Source organism: Oryza glaberrima, chromosome 2 (assembly GCF_000147395.1).
Source record: "Oryza glaberrima chromosome 2, OglaRS2, whole genome shotgun sequence".
Classification (NCBI taxonomy): Eukaryota; Viridiplantae; Streptophyta; class Magnoliopsida; order Poales; family Poaceae; genus Oryza; species Oryza glaberrima.
The window spans coordinates 29,649,529-29,666,017 of record NC_068327.1 but is presented as its reverse complement, the minus strand read 5'-3'; the positions used below and the strand labels follow the sequence as shown (position 1 = coordinate 29,666,017).

At 41.1% G+C, this 16,489-nt stretch overlaps 2 protein-coding genes across 2 annotated transcripts; one reads left to right on the top strand and one right to left on the bottom strand.

The window, feature by feature from the left end:
- Positions 1–440: 440 nt before the first annotated feature.
- LOC127762289 (MACPF domain-containing protein At1g14780) lies at positions 441–7,582 on the top strand. The gene is made up of 8 exons (XM_052286733.1): positions 441–948; positions 2,300–2,541; positions 3,804–4,002; positions 4,123–4,206; positions 5,246–5,429; positions 5,533–5,702; positions 5,809–5,873; positions 6,658–7,582. The coding sequence occupies exons 1-8, from the start codon at positions 706–708 to the stop codon at positions 7,331–7,333; spliced, it is 1,863 nt and encodes a 620-aa protein (XP_052142693.1). The 5' UTR covers positions 441–705; the 3' UTR covers positions 7,334–7,582.
- A 133-nt stretch (positions 7,583–7,715) lies between these two features.
- LOC127762288 (probable RNA-dependent RNA polymerase 1) lies at positions 7,716–15,216 on the bottom strand. The gene is made up of 5 exons (XM_052286732.1): positions 15,020–15,216; positions 12,759–13,306; positions 10,107–11,947; positions 9,487–9,637; positions 7,716–8,685 (listed from the first exon to the last, which is right to left on the bottom strand). Exons 2-5 carry the CDS (start codon positions 13,290–13,292, stop codon positions 7,870–7,872), a joined length of 3,342 nt encoding a protein of 1,113 aa, XP_052142692.1. The 5' UTR covers positions 13,293–13,306; positions 15,020–15,216; the 3' UTR covers positions 7,716–7,869.
- Positions 15,217–16,489: the final 1,273 nt, after the last annotated feature.

Below are 16,489 nucleotides of genomic sequence, written 5' to 3'. Positions count from 1 at the left end.
TATGAATTAGTCGATCTAGGTTCGAGTTTCGCCCCTTTCTCAATAAATTTTGATACGAGAGCCCCCTAACATGCACACCGAAGATAAAAGGATCTTGTACCTTATAAATTTCTATTAAAATCGCACACCTATAATCTTGACTACGACAAGATGGTCTATCATTTTCGCACATGACACATGTATACTAATGAGTTCACATTAAGTCGAGATAATTTTGGGGTGCCAAAAACAATGGATGAAACTATTCAAATTACCTCCGAGGGATCCAAAATAAGGTAACTTTTTTTCCCCTGGAAGAGCCCAGAGTAAAAAAATACAAGAAGAAAAACTACGAGTCAACCACTGAAACGTTGGTTGCCACCACCATTCCACTGAGTCCGTTCCCATGCCCATTTCTCCCTGCATATTATATATACAATCAACTACCCGCTGATCTGATGAAGTCGCCATTCAAACATCAAGAAGCAGCCTTGTTATCTCAACTAAAAAAATACAGATTCATTCTTGTTTGATTTCATGATTGATAGCTACATATCTTAGTTTCACACCAGGAAACCAAAAAAAAAAAAGATCCTTGACATCCTTATTATATATAGCCTCTGCCTAACACCATCATGCTCCTTCAGTTTCCTGGACATGAAGCTGCAATGGCAGCATGTCTGGTCGTAGTCAACTAGCCAGCCACCAAAGAGAGAGCTATCATCCATGGCCGCCGTGGCGGCGGCCGAGAAGGCGGTGAGGTGCCTCGGCCGCGGCTTCGACATGGCCGGCGACCTGAGGCTCAAGTACTGCAAGGGCGGCGGCGCCGGCTGCCTGGTCGAGAGGCGCGACGAGACGACGCCGCTCACCGTGCCGGGAGTCGGGGTGATCGCCGACGTGCCGGCCGACGTGAGGTGCGACAAGGGCGACCGCGTCCGGTTCAAGTCCGACGTGCTCGAGTTCAACAAGGTTAGCACCTTACCTTGGATTGAGATCATCTACTTTGTGTCACTGGTATGGGTTCATGGTTTATTAAGCCCACATATCATTGAAAAAGTCACGTGATTTCAAGGGTAGAGGATTTTCATCCAGTGCCGCTATGCCACCATTAATTCACCCTGCATGATGATAATATATATGGGTATGGCTATGAATATATATATCATACGTTGGTTTTATTCTATATTTGCGCAGTTTTTTAAAGATAGTTCAAAGTTTTAGATAATTTTGAGTTTTTAAATATGAGATAGAAAATGGGCAAAGCTGAAGATAACTTGCTCGAAGCTGCTCTATTTAGGTTTTTGAACAAAAGGTTGCATTAATTGAGGAAGATATTCGGGTTATTCATAATTTCAGTTGTCAGTATTCACCAAACTGCAGAAGCACCGTATTAACAGAAAATTACTGTTCCAAGAAAAAGGAAAATTACTGTGGTTGGTTATTGGATGCTAACAGAGTTTTCGCTTATTAATATTTTTAGATATTGACACGACATTTCCGGTTCTACGTGTTTCTCACGAACTGTACTTATCATCAACCATATCGGCACTGCCAACATTTTTGCGACAGAAAATAAACACTTGTCCTAATTTTGGTGTCCCATCAGTGTCAAATATTCAGTATCTCAATAAAAGCCGATAAAATCAACTTTACAGGAAAAAAATCCTCTTTTTTTTTCTGAAAGAAGACTTTACAGAAAATCTGAAAAAAGTGATTATGTTTGCTTGGTTCGTTGGTATTAAGTTGCATGCACCTAAAAGCCTAAGCTGATAGGGAAAGGCGGGCAATTCACTTTATACACTCCAACACTCCCTCTCAAGTCTCAAGCGTGGAATATTGGAGTGGGCTGTAATTATTTTATTTAATTGCGCGCCAGCCAGGATTCGAACTCAAGACCTCTGACTCTAATACCATATTAAGTTGCATGCACCAGCCAGTTGCATCTAAAAATCTAAGCTAATAGGAAAGGCGGACAATTCACTTTATACACTCCAACAATTGGGAGTAGTGGTCCTGCTCTAAGTTCAAGTCAAATTTGCCTCATTATCTAGTTTTTTAAAAAACAAGAGAGTCAAATTTGCCTGTAAAATAGCTACACTTGTACTCGTAAAAAACAGGACAGTGGCACACCTTGAACTGCGACAGGGCCTTTGTTTGACTTTCACCAAAAGAGATCCGTCAAATGTACATCACTGAACAGAATCTTGCCAAAATTTCAGCCTTCCTGAATGTGATCAGTTCAACAATAATCAAAATCAAATAGCATTGTTTCTTTTAAAAAAAGTTTAACCAAATTTGACGCATTCACGCATGCACGCAGATGTCGGAGCTGTTCAACCAGAGGAGTTCGGTGGAAGGGAAGATCCCGTCGGGGCAGTTCAACGCGTCATTCGACCTGGACAGCGGGTCGTGGGCCCATGACGCGCCGCACACCAGGTGCCTCGCTATGGACGGGTACTTCATCTCCCTCTTTGACCTCCGTCTCGACCACCGCCACCTCGCCCTCGCTGCAGGTGTCCTCGCCGACGTGCCACCCGCCTGGGACCCCTCTGCCATCGCAAGGTTAGTGGCTAGCTTGTGAGTACTCCTTTCTTTAAAAAAAAAGTCTAATTCTAGCTATTACTTTGAACACGCATGATTTATAGTTAGAATTAAGCTTTTTATGTGACGAATGGTGTAGCTAGCTTGTTGCACGTACACAAATAATTGCATTGCAACTTTACAAGCGCATGCATGCATCTGAAAGCTACCTGCAAATTGCTCCCTTTTCTGAATCCTGAGTGGTCTTGACTGTCCCTTTTCTGAATTCTGAGTGGCCTTGACTGACCCAAGAGTGGTCGATTGGCCCTGCTGCGATTTGAGTGCTGCAAATGCACGCTCGTGTTAGGATCATGATCTTGATAGGCAGCAACAACGCAACACTCGCTAGAAATGTCAGGTCCCAACCAGAGACAAGTAGACAAAAACAATGGGCAGCTGAAAAATCAAAGCGTCGCAGGCATGCACCAGCCTTATTCAGTTGAACCCAAAAGTTTAAGCTGATCAGTAAGGACGGACAATTCACAAGGGTGGCTGTTCGAAGCCACACCTCTGACCATTTCATATCGAAAGGTACAAATATAGAGTATGCCATTTGGCATGGCTGCGACATGTGGATGGAGATTGAAAATTCTGGATTCCTGTGGGAGTTGGGACAACAACGACGGGGACTTTCTGTCGCACGATCCAGAAGGATTTAAATTAACCTGCAAATTGCAGCCATGAAGATGTACGGAAAATCACTTGCAGATTTGAGAGTTGCAGTTGCTGGACTTGGACTAATTCCAGGTCTGGGGATCTCGAGTCGGTGGCTGAAGAAAGCAGCTCGATTAGATGTCCAAGTTTGCTGCAAAAAAAACTGGGTACTGACTGAATCTATGACAAGACAATGCGTTACCCAGAGAAACGAATAATTCAGTCATGTCCAAATCAGGGTGCTTCATTTCAGATGATTAAATATGATCCAATAATGCATTGACATATACTTCTACACACATACATATTCTATCTTTTTTTCGTATTATATATTTGTCCGTCTTCGTTGAACCGATTACAGATGGTATGAACTCTGCACATGCCGTCATTTGACTAGCGTACACATGATTTGTATTATTAGGCAGAGCCGTAGCTTTCAGAGAGAGTTCTGAACTGACGATGCTGCCGACACCATGTCACAATGTAGTCGATCATGTAGCAATCAATCGTTAGAACGCTAATGACTTGTTCACGCAACACATCCAAGATTAACCTGATCCTGATTGATTGATGCATAATTGCGTATGCAGATTCATCGAGAAGTATGGGACGCATGTGATCGTGGGGCTGAGCATGGGCGGCCAGGACGTCGTCTACGTGAAGCAGGATAAGTCGTCTTCTCTGTCGCCGTCGGAGATCAAGGAGCATCTTGACAGGCTCGGCGATCAGCTCTTCACCGGGACATGCGCCATGCCACCTCTGCACTGCAGGTCCAAGGACAAGTTCAAGGTTAAACATGTCAAGTATTGTTAATGTACAGTAATTACTCTAGAAATTCAGTTGTCATTCTCATCAGAAGTTGAAGGTTTTTGTGCTGAAATTCAGTGTCTGTGTGGTGAATTGTGATAGATACCGGAGGCCTTCAACGTGTTCGATGCACAAGTAGCTCAGCAGAGGCTTCACGGGATCACCACTCTTGTATCAAGCAAGGAGGTAATTAACTGAATCACTGTACTCTATTTTCTAGAACAAAAATGGCTAAGGGTTCTGGCATTCTCAACTCTTGAATCTTACGATCAATTATGAGATAAACTTTGCATTGCTTGTGACATAAATTTCTACTATATCTGTTTCTTTTTCTTCGTTGGTTTGGACAACGAGTCAATGGCACAGTCTTCAATACATATATCTCATCTTTACTTTTTTTTTCCAACACCGTGGCTGTGTTTAGTGTATAGTTCCCTTTAAATTTCTAAAAATTCCGTCACATCAAATGTTTAGACACATGCATGAAGTATTAAATATGGACGAAAAAAATCAATTACACAGTTTGCATGTAAATTACGAGACGAATCTTTTAAGCCTAATTACGCCATGATTTGATAATGTGGTGCTACAGTAAACATTTGCTAATGAAGAATTAATTAGGCTTAATAAATTCGTTTTGTAGTTTACATGCGAATCTGTAATTTGTTTTGGTATTAGTCTACGTTTAATACTTCAAATGTGTGTCCGTATACTTAAAAAAAATTGGACAGGGAACTAAACACGGCCTGTATTTATGAAACTTATAAAAAAATTGACCATATGAAATGTTTTTCATGAAAATATCTTTTAATATCAATTTTCACATATTAAATCCTACTCCCTCTAGTTTTTTTACCGATAATACCATTAACTTTTAAACATACGTATGACCAATAGTCTTATTGAAAAATAAGTAATTATATTTATTTTATTGTGACTTAATCTATTATTAAAGTTACTCTAAGTATGACTTTCATTTTGGCATATTTGTACAATATTTTCAAGACAAATGATTAAATATATATTCAAAAGTCAGTATCGTTATTTATTAAAACCCAACGGGAGTAATACTTTTTTATTTTTAATAATAATCGAAGATGTCACGACTTGACTGTGTGTATTTGAGGATAATATTTTCTTCTTGATAACGGAGGTTTGACCATATCTTATATTATAGAATAGAGGGAGGACTAGCTAATTATATGAGTTTGCTCATCGTGTGCAGGGTGTGACGGTGATATACTCCAAGAGGGGAGGGAACACGACGGTGAGCAGCCACTCGGAGTGGCTCCTGACCGTGCCGGCGATGCCCGACGTGATCAACGTCAAGCTCGTCCCCATCACCTCCCTCATCAGGGGCGTGCCTGGCACTGGCTTCCTCTCTCACGCCATCAACCTCTACCTCAGATGTAACAACAGAACAGAGCTTAATGATTTTTCTTTTTTAGACGAGTTTATTTACTGTTGATTAGTTTAAAATAACAAATTAAGCATGTGATTGGATTGTTACAGATAAGCCTCCTGTCGCTGACCTGAGGTACTTCCTGGATTTCCAGCATCACTGCGTGTGGGCCCCGGTGCTCGGCGAGCTGCCTCTGGGCCCTTGCTCACACCGGCAAGGCTCCAGCCCGGCGCTGCATTTCAGCCTGCTGGGCTCCAAGCTCTATGTCAGCTCAACTGAGGTCAGACTCTGAAACAGCCTCTCACTCTGTCACTGAACCAGATAAATTCCATTCTGTGGTTCACTTTCCATGGCGTGTGTGATCCTTCAAAATAAAAAAATTGCAGGTGGTTGTTCCGAAGCTGCCGGTTACTGGCATGAGGCTGCATCTGGAGGGCAAGAAAAACAACCGGTAAGATTTCACAGGTTTATTTAAATATAATTAAATACACATGAAAACTTGAAAATAGGTTTTTCTTTTTTATAGATGCACACCCACGCACTGAGACACACATACTACTACACATGCACACCTCACAAAATGTGGCTCCCCACGCGCTCAATGAAATTAGTTTGGGGGAGCTTATGTCAGATCTGCAGCTGCAAGAAACTCCTCGAAACAAACTAGATCTTCATTCAGATACCGAGAAGTTTTAGTTGTAGAATCCAGAAAATAAACTAAAAGCTAGAAGCTGGATTTCCCAGCTTCTTTAAATTCTCACTAGCTAGCTTTTCACCAGCTGCTTCTCAGAATTTTAAGCTTCCAAAACAAAACATAAAACCAGCGACAACTCAGTTATCAGTCCATCATGACATAGGCATCTCTGCATTATCTACAAACATTTTATTATTGTCCAAGGCATCAAACATCTTCCAGGAAAAAACATTTTATTATTTGTCACCCTTATCTCAATGACACGTGGATCCATATGTGTCTATAATATTTGGGCCCACTGGTAAATAGTTAATTGCCACATTTAATAGTGGCGAATAGTTAAATTTCTAAAAAAAACAAAGACTACGATGAAAAAGAAAACCTTAAAACTAACTTTTAAGTAAGTTTTAAACTTTGATTGGGGCCGATCAGAAAGAGCATAGAATGAAATTGCATGTTAACAAGTTTAGGTATGCACAGTACATATGTTTTGCGTCGGATGGTGTGTGACTAAAGTGAATTTCATTGTGTCGTGCGTCAGGCTGGGCATCCACCTGCAGCACCTGTCGACGACGCCGACGTTCGTCGCCGCCGCCAGGGCCGACAAGCCGCCGGTGTGGCGTGGCACGGAGGCGGTCACCGACGACCGGTACTACGAGCCGGTGCAGTGGCGGATGCTGGCGCGCGTCTGCACCGCGCCGGTGAAGTACGACCCGCGGTGGTGCGCCGGCGACCGCCGCCGCCGCCCCGCCGCCTGCGTCGTCGCCGGCGCGCAGCTCCACGTCGTGGCGCACGACGCCGCCAACAACGTGCTCCACCTCAGGCTGCTCTACTCCCAGCTCCCCGGCTACGCCGTCGTGCAGTCCAAGTGGGCGCGCGGCGCGGCGCGGCCGCCGTCGGGGAGGTCGTCGAGCTTCCTGTCCATACCCTTCTCGGGGTCGCCGTCGACATCCGGTGGCGCCGCCGAGAAGGGAGGCCGACCGGAGCAGGGCGCCTCGCCGGTGGGCGTCGCCAACGTCAACTCCGGCGTGTTCGCCGGCGGGCCGCCGGTGCCCGTCGGCGCGCAGAAGCTGCTCAAGTTCGTGGACACGTCGCAGGTGACCATGGGACCGCAGGATAGCCCCGGTTACTGGCTCGTCACCGGCGCAAGGCTGGACGTCGACAAGGGGAAGATCATGCTGCATGTCAAGTTCTCACTGCTAGCCCAAGTTTCTTGACGACGAGTCGACGAGGGTGTCAAGATGTTCATGACCATCCCGTGATCCAGAGTTTGTACAGTTTTCAGCTGCCAAATGCAGATATGCTAACAACTGAAAAAACAGAATATTCCAAAAAATTTTGATTCTTGATTATTTTTTTTTTGGTTTGGACCCTGAAGATGTTGCAACGATCTGTAAATGAAAAAAGATAGTAGGAACCAGAGGTATCATTCTAACACTGCAAGAAAAAAAGGATTCGTTGATCTCAGATCACACATTCATATATGGGACTCGCATACGATTCACAGCAACTTGTCTTACATTACTACTACTGCAGTTCGTCTTACGCAAAAGGCGGGAACAATACCAAATTTCATTACAATAAACCTAAGGCACCAAGTGAACGACTGAATCCAAAGGTTTGTGGAAACACATATATACATCACAAGCTAGATAGCAGTTCGCCCGCATTCAGTAAGCATTCAAGCACCAGAATAGACATGTTCAATGCAAAAGTTCAGATATATGTATAAGAGCAAACATGCTGGCCACACTCAAATTCTCAAGTTGTGGAGAGAGAACAACTCGGGCTGCATCTTCCTGACGAACTTCCTCCTTTGCTTAATGCGCAAAAGCTTCTCATAGATACACCATGGAAAGCTGATAAAGTGTGGTCGCTCATATCCTTCATTGTAGCAACCCCAGAATTCAGGGTGGTAAGTGACATGGTACCAGGCGGATGCCTTGGCTTCCGAGGCATCATGGCCATGCCCATTATCATCTAAGCTCATCTCACTGAACCTTGACCTTGCTTCTTTACGCAAAGATCTCACCGCCAATCTGATAGCATCAGCATCGCTTTTCTTTGTGAAATTCTTTGCCATCTTAAGAATGCATCCACTTATTATCTCGGCCTCACTTTTTATTCCATAGTGATCCATAAGATTACCCAATTTGAAGTCGTACTCGTCCTTCAATGCCATAGCTTCAGTGATGTAATCTTCATAGCCATCAACAATCATATCGGTGTCATAAGACCGCCTTGCCACCTCCCTTGTGAAGTGCTTTATGTGAGGGGTGTGCTTCTTTATTTCCCTGTAGAGCTTCCCGATTACTCCTTTTGATTCATAGGTGACTTTGTCAAGCTTCTCCATGAAATCAGGATACTCCTTCACATGTAGTTCAGGAGGAATCAGGGCTGGCACTCCAGTTTTGGGAAAGTCAACAGCAATGGAGAAGAGCTTGGCCAGCTCAATGCATGGTGAACTCTCTGCCTTGAGGTCTTCCTTATCCGCAAATACTACATGTGCATTGGCAATCATTCCTAAACTCTCATTGACTATGTAATTTGTGAAGTACTCTTCTACTTCCTGCATGGTGCAATAATGAAGTTACAGGGCAGTGTATAAGATTTGCTAAAACTCAGTTCTAACAAAGATATATTTATGACATTTATTTTCTTAATTATGTGATTTCCGTGCTGTTTTATTGCAAGAAAAACAAGTGACTGCTATGTAGACAAATTCAGAAACATGAAGCTGGTAATAATTTTATTCCAACAGGCAACATAATAGTATTATCAATTTGAACAGCAACTGTCCAACCAAATGCAGACTGCCCCTAGACTTGAATCAGACTGCATGGTTTCCAAATACATTTTTTTTTTCAAAAAAAAAAAAGAACACAGAATTTGCTACTCTTATAAGTGAGCACAGTACGTGTTTACACAAGATAACCAGGGAAACAAAAAAAACAACTAGCTTAAGACAAATTCTCTCAGTTGACAGTAGTATCCTCATTACGAGGCACCAATTACAAACGTATCTCTAGAAGTTAAATATTCTAACAAGAAAGAGGCAGCATATCTTCCTACTAATATTCAAGATTTATTACAGAAAATAGGGAAATACATGTGTAATATTATTAAATGAAGGATTTTGAATAAAAACCATATATGCTGTGCACTAGGATTAGTTTGTTTCCTCCTGCAAATAAATATACCCAAATCTTGCAGGGCCAGAAAATAGGAGTAAATGATAATCTTAAAAAATACAAGAGCTGGACTCGTGAGTCCAAAGAACAGCATAACACTAGCCAGCCAACAATTGAATAAAATTGCTAGCATGAGTGGCAAGAAAGAGTGGACAATTCTGGTTAAAAACTGAGCTTACCTCAATTGTAACATCATGGTCTAATGTTTCTGTTGGTGCTGGAGTATAGTCCATAGGTGTCACCATACGAGGCGGAATGAGAGATGGGTCCCAAGAAACAAAATATATGTCCCCGTCAAGATCACTCCCTGAACACTCATTAGGATGCGGCCTGCACAAACAATCATGTTCAAAATAATTACTGCCTCATGTTTTAAATATGGCACCATTGACTTTTTATTTCATTTGACTATTCGTCTTCTCTATAAATATTTGTACAACAGACAAATATGACAAATCTAGTGGTACTCTTTGCACTTTACTTAATAAAGTCAATGGTGGCATATATTTAAAACCAAATGTAGACAACAAAATCGAACAGACAAGAACATGCATGCATGGGAATTTAACAAGAAAAAAAAAGGATCAAATATCGCATATCCATGAAATCGCAGGTGGCTAAGCTTCACAAACAACGAAGTTCTTCAACCTAAAATATATGAAATTGGAGAATAAGCTTTTCTCCAATGAATATGTGGTTTCATTAAAAAGTGAAACCCAGACAGAATTTGTTTCCAGAAAAGTGGGGTTTTGCAGAAAAAAGCATACTACTAGAAAACATAGGAGTATGTAATACTTGCCTTGGTCCTTGCTGTGGAAAGACGACACAGTTAACCATGTGGTGCAAAACAGGAACATCAACAGCATGGAGAATCCGTATATCACCTGGGTGGAGGCAAGGGTTTTTGGCAATCACAACTTTTCCTGTCACGGTGAACCTGTCATTGTCATTTACACCCGAAGTAGCTCGAATGAACACTTGCCCATACTTCAGCGTACGTGTTTCATCCAAGCATCCCATCATTGCTCGTCCTTTTGGGATTAATATCCTTGACTTGGTTTTCAGCTCTAGTAATTTGGATGCCCTAAAAGTTTGTAGCAGCATAGAAAGATATGGTTCATCATCAGGCTGGTAGCCACACAACAACAGCTCTTTAACTGCATTTGTTATTTCTCCCATGGGCATAAGTTCAATTGCTTCGATAGCAGCTTGAGGATCAGTAACCATTTTGTTCAACTGATTCACTGCTTCTTCTTGCTTCTGTTCAAAGACACTATCTCTAACTCCAAGTGTCGAAAGAAGAGTAATTAGCTGCCGATTAAGGAAGCCTGGCTGGTACTTGCTGTATGCAAGGACATCTACTGTGATATTGTCTGACTGAAACTTTAGCATGCTTTTTCTTAAGGAAAGCTTCCAGCGTGATGTAGGGTCAACAGCAACAACACCTTTATAACCACCATACCTTATTTGAAAAGCAGAAGGAGCAAAGCGTTTCAGGTTGCACTTCATGGCCACTTCATTAGCAAAAGCAGATGATATCTTTCCAATCCCATCAGAGAACACATGCTGTGTACCATTTTTTATATCTGAGATTTCTTCCACCTCATACTTCTGAACCTTTAATGTTTCGGTTGAGGAACTAAAAGACTGACCAAGTCTTGCAGCATATTTTGCTACATTTCTGATGTTACGGAAATCCCCCATCCATGTCCTAATGTCGCTAGCAGCTAATCCCTGGCGAGAAGCAAACATCCATGCAGAGTTATCTCGGAGCTGGCTTGAAGAAAAAGCAAGAAACTCAAAGTTCTTGCCACCAATAGTGATGCCATCTGAAAGGACTGACAGAACTCTCTTATACAGAGCAGTTCTGTTTGCATCATGTCCTGAAGCAGAACGGGGGGATAAATCAGTTGCACGGAGCTTCTCGCAGTCCTCGTCAACAAATGAAATGCGAAGGAAATTCTCTATGTCAGAAGAAAAATTCCGCACCACACGATTGGAGACATTAATCTCAGGTCCATAAAAATACACTTTAGCAGGTGTAACTTGCACCCTGTAGACATAAACCAATCCATCATCCAGAGATATGTTAGGTGATGGTTGGACGTAGCGTGATCTCCGGAATTTTGAGTATTGTTCAGATAGCCAACTTGTTGGATTCAAGCAGGTCTTTTTCAAATATGACATCATTTCAAGTGCACGCTTTATATGGTCAATAGGTACAAAAGCTGGGCTGACCAGACGAAAGAAGCTGTCATCAACTGTCGGTCCGCTAAGTGTCCCATTCTGAACCAAATGGTTGATCTTGAAGAGTATCTCATAGGGGACATAACCACGAGATTTCACAATCGGAACAAAGCGAGTATCACTTGAATATGGATATCCCCCACTCCGGCACTCGAAGTCATGATTGTACTCATGATAGTAAAAGAAGTGGTCACGAATGTTTGGGAGATCACATCGACGTGGTACCTCAAGACATAAAATATATGATTGCCCAATGCTAGAAGATGAAGTAAAATCCGTTGTCCTGGTCCATTGATCATCTGTATGATCCCTAAAATAGTTGAATAATGGATCTTCGTACATAACACCAGAACGGCGTGGTGTCTGTTCATAAATCTTAGGTGCAGCTTGAACCTGAAACATGAAACGATTTATAAATTTAAGGTTATCTAAACTTTAAATCAAGAGATAACAACTAGAATTGGTGACTGGGGTGGATCAACATTTTGAAGTGGAAATATAAAGGAAATTACTGGATAAAAGAATTCAGTGCTTCAGCATGATCATATTTTTTTTTTACATAAGAACACGATCATATTTTCACTCCAGATAAGTAATACTCAAGTAGCATATCTTTATACAACTTCATTGCCGCATATTTTGAAATGAAAGGGACAGGCGAGTTAGAGAGCACTCATAAATTCATTAGCATGAAGAATTAAAGAAACACAAAGATTAGAAATGCAATTTCATTATCCAGTAATTTATGATTGAACAGTATAATGTCGTTCAACCATGCTAAAGTGCAGGTTGTGAGCCACAGCAAAGCAGGTAGGGGAACAAGAATACTAACAGAAGAAATTCAAATGATTCTTTTAAACCATCACAGTAAGCTCCTAAACACATTAACATTGTCCATTTGTATATCAAATAAGGACCATATGATACATACATTCTAACAGAACTCCCATGTAACTTTCACCTTCCGAAAACAGCAAAATCACCATTGACCAAAATTCCAAAAGTCATCACCATGAACTGTTGTGACTAAACTGTTCTTCGTCAAGCCTTAATAGCAGAACAAAACACAGTACAGGCGAACCACTTTAATATTTACTAAAGAAACTATCTCAACAGCAAGATTAGTCAATGTGAACATGTGGTCATACAATAATTGTACAATTTACTGAAAAGAAATCAGCAAGTGCTGTAGAGCTCAAGATACCTGGATCAAAAGAAACTTCGTTTGTGACTTGGGTGGGCGTTGAAGCTGGATCTCCCATATGCTCTCATAGGAAAGTTCAAGTTTATATTCGATTGAGCTGTTGGGTAGCTGCAGGTAAAAGTAAATCTTTTTCAGATTGAAACCAAACTCAACAGAAACTCCTGTTCGACTCCACAGAGCAGATAAAATTGTTTCCTTAAGCAGGCAACCAAAATGCAGTGTTACATCCTCTAGCTTGAACATTGAAACTCTTGGTCTTGGAACAATGTCACGATCTGAAGGATGGACTTTCAGATAATAATGCCCACGGCGGAGTATCTTTCTTTGAGCCGCATTTTTTACAAGTGAAGCATGTTCCTCGGTCTGAAACTGAACTATAGCATATGCTCTTGAGGTAGCAGTGACGTTCTTTGGATGCCTGAGCTTTACTGCATACACATTCCCACAGCCAACAATTCGCTCCAACAAATCCTTGACGTAATCAGCACTGTCATCTAGAGCAAACCCTGATACCTGTAAAGTCTTGACACCCATGGCGCATATCACAACTGCAGGAACTCATCAATATAAACAATTATTGTTAAGAATTACGCACAGCTCTTTAGATTTACGGCAGAATGGTAAGTATCGTCTACAGAAAGAACTTAAAAGCTAAATTTTATCCTGTTTCTATCATAATCTTAAAGTAGTGAAGTAAACAAGGTACTGTAATGTATCAAAGAATACAAGCAAAACAATGATCATGCGAACCATCTCCATGCTTCCTTTGTAAACTATTCCCTGATACTAACTATTGCACATGCCAGATTCCTTTTTGTAAATCAGGTATCCCCAAGGGCGGAGCTGCAGTAATATCGTCAGGGTCAGGTGACCCCGATGGTATTCAATCGATCAAGTGAATCGTGCAGGATTTTGCAGCTAATGACCCCAGCAGCAAAAGCTTCATGACCCTGATCAGCTCGCTAAACTACTGGAGCTCATGAAAGCTGAAATAGTACAGCTTCTTCTTCGGAAGCACAATTTGTTAGTTAGGTTATGCTACTGTCAACCCACTACTAATGCGGCAATTAGATCTATTTCATCCATTAACCAACTCTTTGTTTTAGCTATGTGTTGTGTATATCAATGCATTAGGCCTGTAGTTTTGCTAATCAACTACTAGATGTTAGCTGTGTTTTTTAAGCTACTAACTCCATCTCAAAATATGTTACATTTAATGTTCAAAATTATCTTAAAATACAACTAATTTTCTATGTACCGTTCCATCTCAACCAATCACAATTTTCCCAATTCAATTTTTTCACCTACTTTCTTTTTTCAACCAATCATAACTATTTCACACCCTAACATTAATCTTTTAAAAAAGAGAGTAGGTAGTTGTATTTTGAGAGGAAGTAATAAACAACTTTCAGAACAAACTTTTATGTCTGAAAAAACGCATGGTTGTTATGCCTGGTTTTATAGTCTTAACTTTTAAATTTTTGGACCTTAAAAAACCTCCTGCATTCTTATAAAATAATTATAAAATATAGAGTTTAAACATTTATTTTTAACAAAATGAAACGATCCCAACTTCCTCATTGCTCTAGCTCCAAAATAATTTTGATCTAAAGATATCTAGCTTCGAGAACAATTAGAGTTTTAAACATGACATTAGTACAAGTAAAAGCCATGACCCAGTGGCTCAAAATCCTGGCTCCGCCCTGGGTATCCCTATCATCTATCCATTTCTATACTCTGGACTATACATATTTACCACATGTTCTTGATTCCCCAAAATTAGAGCATTCCTTTTTCCCCCCTTTCAAAAGCCAAATTATCATGCAATGCAGTGACAGAAGCATGGAGAAAAAAACGAAAAGGATCGATCAAATTAGACGAGCACAATTTCCACAAAAACACATCATGAACGTACATTACCAGACTTCCTCATCTTCTCCACCACCTGCCATTCTCCACGCTTGCCAATTCCACCCCCCAACCACCAAAAAGTGTAAAAGAGCAGGACAACAACCGAATCGATCTCAAATTCACATCCTCCACTAAAACCCCCCTCAAAACCCTTCATATTCCCCCCACCAACGAACACCACCGAAAAACCCAAGAGTATAAAAAAAAACCCGACACATCAACACTAAATCGCCCGCACATAATACGCATCCGATCGAACACACAGGTTCGCCGAGCACCGACGCCAAACTGGGGAAAGCACAGCACTCTAGAGCGCTAGTACAGCTAGTAAAGCGAACGATCGCACGCACCGAGCAGTGGCGGAGATGGGGCTCGGCGGCGACTGCGTGGGTGGCGAGTCGACGGCGGCTGGATCGCGGCTTCCCTTCCCTTCCCTTCGCTCCGCCGCTGCTGCGCCGACGAGTGCTCGGTGGTTTTCGTCGCCGACTCCCGCAATATAAGCGAGCGCGACGGTAGTGAGCAGAGGGATTCGAGGACGAGGAGTCGCCCGGTCAATGTGCACGTAGCATTTAAAGGAATTAAAGCGAAGACGGATAAATGAAGGGGCGCAGGAGGCCAGGGCCGGAGGTGTCCCGTACCGTTGATGTTGCTTCGAGATTCGTGCAAAGCATGGAAAAGAATGGAACGTGAAGGCCTATATATATGTGTGGCTTTTATTATCATAGCAGCAGTATTGCACAAGATCTATTGCCACGGATAAGGTTATATTTTTATTTCTTCTTTAAAAGATATACTACTATATAAGTGGCTTTTACTAGGATCCGGTTGCCAAAAAAAAATGAAATGCCCCTCTTGGTAAATGTTTATCCCAAAACAAGCCCAACACATTACTACTAGTACACATGATGATACGGTAGAATTGATATTGTGTTGACCAATTTTAGAAGGGGTTGTTTTGTCATTCTGATCATTTTCAAAATTCCTTTTGAAAGAAATCATTTTAAATTTCAAGTGTACATGTGTGTGTATATAAGTTGTCCCAATATTGTGAGTATAGCATGTAAGGGTGTGCGTGCTCGATTATACCAAATGCTCATCCGAGAATGAAGATACTTTAACTATAGTTAGAAGGAAAGATTGTCACATAATTTCCAACGGAGCCTCACATAGTCACATTGGTCTCATTTGAAAATGGCAAAAAAAAAAAAACAACGTGAACTGTACCAGTTCAACTCGAATATAGGAAATGCACATGGTTTGAACTTATGTTTCATAATATATAAAGACTTCTAGCCTCATCGGTTACCCACATTTCTTAGTAAACCAAAACAGCTTATTAGAAAATAAAATTTAATTTGTAGGTAAAACTTTTATATATTTATCCTTAACGACTTGAAAACCAATGCTAAAAAAGAAACTACGTTGAAAATACCTTAAAACGAACTTTAAAATTAAATTAAAAAATCAAATTTTAGCTTTGGTTAATTAGGGCACATCGGCCATTCTTTGCTCTTGGCTTTCTTGCAAAGCTGAATCAATGCAATTTGATCCCATTATTTTTTTTTAAAAAAAAAAGCTACAGTTAGAATGGAGCCTTACCGATGAAGCTAAATCGTGTACGACTCTGAAGATGCATACTCCCTCCGTCCAAAAAAAAAAAAGACAAACCCTAGTTTCCGTGCCTAATGTTTGACCGTCCGTCTTATTTAAAAAAATTATGAAAAAAATTAAAAAGACAAGTCACGTATAAAATATTAATCATGTTTTATCATCTAATAACAATAAAAATACGAATTATAAAAAAAATTTCATATAAGACG